The sequence below is a fragment of the Ictidomys tridecemlineatus genome, unplaced genomic scaffold (genome assembly GCF_052094955.1).
Source record: "Ictidomys tridecemlineatus isolate mIctTri1 unplaced genomic scaffold, mIctTri1.hap1 Scaffold_1042, whole genome shotgun sequence".
NCBI classification, from domain to species: Eukaryota; Metazoa; Chordata; class Mammalia; order Rodentia; family Sciuridae; genus Ictidomys; species Ictidomys tridecemlineatus.
Genome location: NW_027520999.1, coordinates 20785 through 28030, shown reverse-complemented (window position 1 = coordinate 28030; position 7246 = coordinate 20785). Strand labels below are relative to the sequence as shown.

Genomic DNA, 7246 nt, shown 5'->3' with positions numbered 1-7246 from the left:
CATCTCCACTTTCTCCTTCAGGAAAGCTTTACTTCTGAGCAACAATCCACTCCCAAGATCTATTTATTTGTTAGTTTTATTTGAGTTAGTCACTGGGGAACTCAATGTTGCTGAGAATGGCTTTATCTTGTGATGCTCCTGACTGACACACTCTCTCTCCCTCTCTCTCCCTCTCTCTCTCTCTCTCTCTCTCTCTCTCTCTCTCTATATATATATATATATATATATATATATATATATATATATATATATATAATTGTGTATACCTCTGAGGGCAAATGCACTATGCATGTGTCTGAAATTTGTCTATGTATTATGCAAAAGTCAGTAGAGTAAAAAATATACAGATTTCATACATGCATTATCAATAATTAGTGCCCTACAAGATGCATTGTATATAAATTCTACACCTGTCCAATAGTTGATGAAACATTTAGAATTTCTACCACATGTATTCTGAAAAATATTCAGATTAAAAAAATGTCTCTGCCATTTACTACTTGGTTTGCATCTATGATGGCTGAGGTCATCCATCTCTAAAACACATAATGGAGAGGGTCTATTTGTGGTCTATTTGAAATATTTTCTCTTTAGGTAGAAACACTTCATCCTCTTGTGGGGTGTGGAAAATTGGGGAGAAAAAAGGGGATTCATTTTACTCTTTCTCACTTCCTGTTTATACATTCTGGAGATTGCTAATGTTTGAGAACACTGGCCTAGATCACAAGGACACCTCTGCTTTTCTTGCATAGAATTTAATTTAATGTATGTGTCTGAACTTTGTCTATGTATTATGCCAAAGTCATTGTTTTTGTTTTTATTTCTAAATAATTGCTGCCACAAAAAAGTCACTATAACAGTAAAATAACATTTTTTTAATCTAAAAACTCAGGATCTGGGCTATTTTTCTCTCTTTTCTGGTCTACTTTTGGAATCCATGACTGGTTTGTATCCAGCATTTTTTGTAGCCCTCACTCTTCACTTATTATATCTGGAATCTTCAGAATGTGGTTCTGTAGTTTGGTGATTAAATAATTTGTGAAGCATTGAAATAATCTTGGATCCTCTTCACCCCCAGAAATTCTGAATTAGTCAGTGATAGCCAAAAAAACACTACTCTATAATATGCACTATGTGTTTCAAATATGTAAACAGATTTTAAATATACTTTTGTAGAAATAGGGATACAGATTCTAATTGCATTTTGGGAGTAGAAATAGGGATACAGATTCCAATTGCATTTTGGGAAAGAAGTATTGTTAAAAGAAAAAGAAAACCCTTAAACAAACTGCAAATATTTTAAGCTATGAAGAAAAATTTTAAAAAGTGATTATGGTCAAGTATAGATAAATGATGCTCAAATGCCAAAAATAATATAATTTAAGCACAAGTGGAGGACATTGTAATTTCTGAGATTCTTTATGTCCTATTAGAAACTGTCAGAGTGGGCCTGGGGGACACTATATTAAGCAAAATCTATCTGGGACAAAGGACTATGAAATTTGGAGATAATTTAGACAAGTATTAGCTATTTGGGAAAAAAACTCAGTAAGGACAATGTGTAAGGTTAGAAGTAGCTTTCTTGCTCTAGGCAGAGTGTAGAGTTAGGTCTGCACAGGGGGAGAGGAAGTTCAGGATATAACCTGTGTCACAGGACTGTGCCCCAGGAGTTATCGTGTGTTTATTTCATCACATGATATACACAGGGGCTGTGAATAAAAGCTGGTATGTGATTATTCCTTGACAACTTTATCTTCTCAAGTTTCTCTTGCTGAAAAATGAGTTCTAGGAGAGCAGTCACACATCACTTTGTTGTTAATCACTGCATCTCCAATGTATGTTACTGTAGCTGTTGAATAACAGTAGGTTCTCAGCTATTTTATACTGGTGTTGTTCTGGTGCAAGACATTCTCTGTCTACAAGCAGAAACACATTACTTGGGTGTCTAGTGGTTGTTAAGGGGAAGGTGCTAACCTCCTGTTCATTTTACAATGTGGTTTGATGTTTAGGGAAGGCTATATAGACATGTAGGGCCATTTGGTTTTTATGCTACAAGAAGGGTCTTGAATGCAGAATGGTTGGACTATCATTACAAGTTTAATGGTTAATCACTACCTTTGGGCTTGGCATACTGTCACAATCTTTCTTCATTCACCTGTGACTGGAGACAGCTATAGACAATTCCTAAATGGAAACTATCTGTGGCTACCTGTTCTAAATTTCAAACAGAAGGCAGCAAATCTTAAAAGGGTTAGATTTTTCTTCAAAAACACATAAAAATCTTCTGTAGTGCCCTTTTAAAAATATTTTTAGTTGTAGATGGAAACAACATTTTTATTTATAATTATGTGGTTCTGAGAAACAAACCCAGGATCAAACCCATCCTAGCTTACTGCTCTATCACTGAGCCACAACCTCAGTGCCCACCCCCCACCCCCAGTCTTTTTAACCATTTTATTTTAGAAAAACACTTCAACAATTGTTTTTCTAACTTTAGAAAACATGGAATGATCTGGCCAAGTTTCTATTAGATCCATCATATATATATATTGCCCAGACTAATTAGAGTGGTCAAGCATGGAGAACATAAGCCCTTCTCAAGAGCTAATGTCTGTTTCTAGGTGACAATTTCCCTCAGTTCTTCAGGGAATTGCAATTTATCACACCTCAGATAGCTCTGCAGTGTTTTAAGCACCAAAAAAATATATCATCTTGATTTATACTGCTCCCTTCTCAAAAACACTAACTGATTCACATGAAGTTTTTTTTTAAAAAGGCTTTCATGGAATTACAAATGATTTTTTTTATTTTCTTTCATTTGTTCAAATTAGTTACACATGACAGTAGAACACATTTTGATGCATTATACATAAATGGAGTATAACTTCTCCTTCTTCTGGAAATGATTCATTTCTGAAGAAATAGGAATTTAACAATTTTGAATGAAAATTTACTTCAAAATACACATCATGTGCCATATGAATATACTTTCGTTGATGTTAAACTGGGTCACTTACTGTAGAAATGTTAGGGTTAGTACTCAATATTCACTGAAGTTCATTTTGAGTATTCAGAAATGAATATGTATGTCAAGAACATGAATATTTCTGAGAAATATCTTGTGAAAAGTTGATTATAAATCCACCCAGATAAACATGAAAGAATCAAGGTAGTATAAGTATATGACACATATAGTTCATGTTTGCAAATCTATACTATATATTTAATATATTAAAATGTAATAGTACGTATGCCAATCGAAATTCATATGGGGATATATATCCTTCACACATGTACCCAAAATATTCACTTTCCTCTACATTGTTTCATGGATAAACTTGTTGAAGTATTAGCACACCACAGCTTGAATTTTCAGTTACCTCAGTGTACTGGGGGGCAGTGATCTCTTCATGAAATTTGTATTTTCCAAAATCAGAGTACTCTCAAGAATATACCTGTGATGGCAGTAGGATTATATATGTGTACATAAAAATATACATCGTGACCCAGGCGACAGAGACAGGGAGTCAGGAAGTTACATATTTGTTAATTTTGAAAATTCATGGAGAAATAAAAGGAGAAAAATGTGTGACAGGTTTCATAATATGTATCTCTGATGCAGCAAAAGGCAAGTCCAAGTATACACCATGCCTCCTATCAAATGCCTCTACTTCTATTCCTTTAGATTATTTTTATCAATGTTACGATAAGTAGTCAGAGTCTAGTAGGTTATGGGTTAGGGTCAGAGATTCAATATTTCAAATGGCAAAACGGAAAATGAGTCTAATATATATGTGAACACGTGCCACATAACAATCTTCCAGTGTCATCCACCACAATGCCTTGACATTACTATCACCCCAAATATGCACCTGTAGCAAATACTGCTCTGCTTCTCAAATTTGAGACCCACTGCTTGCCAGGGCTAGATTGTTTATCTGTACTGGAGTCTTGAAAAAACCCAACCACCTCTATGTTAGTTATTACAGGGCTTGCAACAACTCATTTGATCCAAGAGATTCCTGTTGTTTCTTCATAGGGATCAGGAGTCTGACCAGAGGAAGGCAAGAGACTTTATAAAAATTATTCTTCTTTTTTATCCTTTTAGTTTTGGATGGACATATGGAATGTTTATTTAGTTTCCTGGAGTTCTCAGAATCTAATCCACAGCCTAGCACAGGGCCAAGATTCTGATTCAGACACATCTTTTACAAAGCACTTTACCTTAAAAGGCACAGATTAGGCCTCTTCATTTCCATTTGAAATTGTTTCCTTGAGATTTCACAAAAGGGTGGCCTAAGGCAAAGACTTTCCTGAAATTCAGGGGAACAGAGCAATAGGTAAGAAAAAAGCCTGGGGTTGACTTTTCCACATGATCAACACTGTCCCACTGACAGCTACTGGTAATGCCACTTGGTTTTCTATCTATGGAAGCAGGGATTCTCCAGAGAGAGCCTTACTGGTCACACAAATTTCTGATTTTTCTGAGATTTTTGGCATTCCCTTCAGCAATCCAGTCCATGGCCATGTCACAGAGGTTGAAGGTGGTACATATTTTGGACACAAATCCACGAGCCCCTTCAGAGAGTGGTCGAAATTCAGGAAGAATACAGGAACTTAGGAACATGGTAGGTGTTGCCCATCTGCAAGGCAAGCAACAGTCCATTCATAAATTGCCCACAAGGAGTGCTGGAAAGCATTCCAGTAGACAGGACACATTCTTTGATGCATTCTTCTCTCTACTGTCTTTAATCACAAATCTAGTGGGATCCATTGACATAAAAACATTCACCAATAGCAAAAGGACTCACAAGTACAGTCCATTTCAAACCTAAGAAACCATTTTCCCTCCAAGTTCTATGAACATGAGACATAACTACAAATTAAAACACACATACACTAGGACACACAAACTCCCTCTGGAGTTGGTCTCTGTCTATCCAAAGTGTCCTCTGTCTGTTGGGTGAAACTATATTCCCCACAAGTGCCTGTCCTTTCTCAGATCTGTTCTCCTTGATCATCTCTGTGTAGCTGTCAGGAGCCAGCAATGAGCCAATACCTTTTTTTCTCAGGAAACGCCCCTCTTCAGACCTTTCCAGGCATTTGGCTATCCACACATCACAAAGTGCCAAGTAAGAATGACTCTGGTGTCATTTACTAGTCTGATATTTCCACCAAGGAAATCTTCTGCAGTGATGGAAATGTTCTCTCTATACTGTCCAGTGTGGCAGCCACCAGCCTCAGATGGCTATTGAGCACTTGCAATGTAGACAGTACCACTGATTTATTCCTATTTAAATTTGATGGCCATGTAGAGTTAGTGACCACCGTACTGGACAGCTTAGATCTGGATGCAGGCCAGTGAAGGCAGGATCTTTGCCCCTAACTGTTCCTTGTATCTCCAGCACACAATAGGTCTTGGTCCACTGTGTACACTATAGAGGATTCACCTGAACATGACCCACATCTTGAAGCAGAGTTTTGGACTTCTCTGCCCTGCCCCAGAGACCTAGACTGCTTATCCAGTAGGAGTGGGTCTCAGTCTTGGCCTACCTGTGCAGGTGTACCAAGTCTGAATGAGTCCCCAGATGATGGTGTTGCACTTGTCGCAGGTTTGCTTGACACTCTTGCTCTTCTCCTTGTAGAAGCGGTGCTCAAGAAGGACCCTAATGTTGGGCTCATCCTCATTGGGGTCCTACAGACAGAGAGCCAGGAAAGGGCCACCAGTGAGCTGGTTTCAACTCCTTTCCTTTATTCTAGCCCCTCTACTTATTTCCTCCAGGCACTGCTTATAGGAGTCTGAGTTACCATTAGCCATAGAAAGACGGTCAGTCAGAGGCAGATCACAGACCACCCACTCCATTTCCTGGCAGCCCTGTCAGCCACTTGCCACCTGGGTCTGCCCTGTGAGCAGGAATGATCTACTCTCCCTTTGCTGGCTGGGTGCAGACCAAAGCGACGTGGTATGGAGCCCTTTGGGACTCTCCCAGGGAATGGCAGAGCCATGAAAAAGGATGACTCGGGTCTTCAACACCATTACCTGTCACACAGGCCCTGGACCACCTGGGGGGGGTTTTCATGAGGAAAACCACACACCAATCTCCTTTAAATCACTGAGTTTTTGGATTGTATGTGGCCACAGCCTTACTGATTTCCCAGGGTCTTCTGATGTGGAGTCTTCATTAGGAAATCAGTGAGGCTGTGGCCACACACACATTGTGGGTCACTGCAGGGCATACAATGACAGCCAAGCCGAGGAACACAATTGGCCTGCAGTGGACACCTAGGGATTTTGGACTCTAGGATTCATTACCTCCTTCTGTTCTCCTGTAGGGAAACTCCTCATCATCATCTAGAGAGGAGGATGTGGCTCAAAGAGGTACTGCCCCACTCACTTGCTTCAGTGGGGCACCTGACCAGAGCTGGCACACTGCGGTGCTTGTTTCAGGCATGGCCATGTGGCAGAGGTCAGGAGGTCAGAGGTCAGGAGGGCCCAGGACTGACTTCTGCCCTAACCACTGACAAAGGGGAGCTTCAGACTGGGGCTGTCTCAGTTGTCGAGCACTTGCCTAATTGGCAGGAGGCCCCAGTTCCATCCCAGAACCACCAAAAAAAAAAATAAAGAAAAAGGAAAGGAAGCTCTCCTCTGCTGCAAAGCCCAGCTGCCGTTGCTGGGCGCATGTCTACATCACCTGTCTGCGGACTACTGAGGAGGGGTCAAACATGGAAAGCAGAACAAAGAAGGGCAGGATTCCTGAGAATCTGTTGGTTAACAAGAAGATACTTTCCTTCTTGTTTAAGCTACTTAAGGTCAGGTTTCTGTTCCTTGCAACCAAGAGGGGAAAAGCCTGAACTTGGGATAAGGGCCCATCCCTCACTCTGCATTTCTAGATGCCTTTATATCTCAGCCTCTCAGAGCCCAAAAAGATGCACCAGGGAGGAACTGGAGGCCACCCTGGTGCTCCTGTCTCCACTGCTACAGCCCTGGCTCTAGGCTCCCCCTGTGGCACAGCCGGCCAGCACCCACCTTCAGCTCCTGGAGCTTCAGCCGCAGGTGGATGAGCCTCACCACTGCATCCTTCTGCTTCTCCAACTGCTCAGGCAGCTCCAGGATCACCTGCTTGCATTCCTCAATTGCCTGCTGTAGTTGCTGAACATCGGAGGCCAGGAACAGACCCTGCCAGGTTGAGGAGCAGTCAGATGGCCACTCCTTGGACTCTCCCTTGGAGGCCAGACTAGTCCTCAT

The 7246-nt window shown here is 40.7% G+C and overlaps 1 protein-coding gene across 1 annotated transcript; it reads right to left on the bottom strand.

The window, feature by feature from the left end:
* Nucleotides 1-2788: 2788 nt before the first annotated feature.
* Nucleotides 2789-7246, bottom strand: LOC144372446 (differentially expressed in FDCP 8-like). The gene is made up of 3 exons (XM_078035819.1): nt 7028-7246; nt 5554-5695; nt 2789-4643 (listed from the first exon to the last, which is right to left on the bottom strand). The coding sequence occupies exons 1-3, from the start codon at nt 7244-7246 to the stop codon at nt 4618-4620; spliced, it is 387 nt and encodes a 128-aa protein (XP_077891945.1). The 3' UTR covers nt 2789-4617.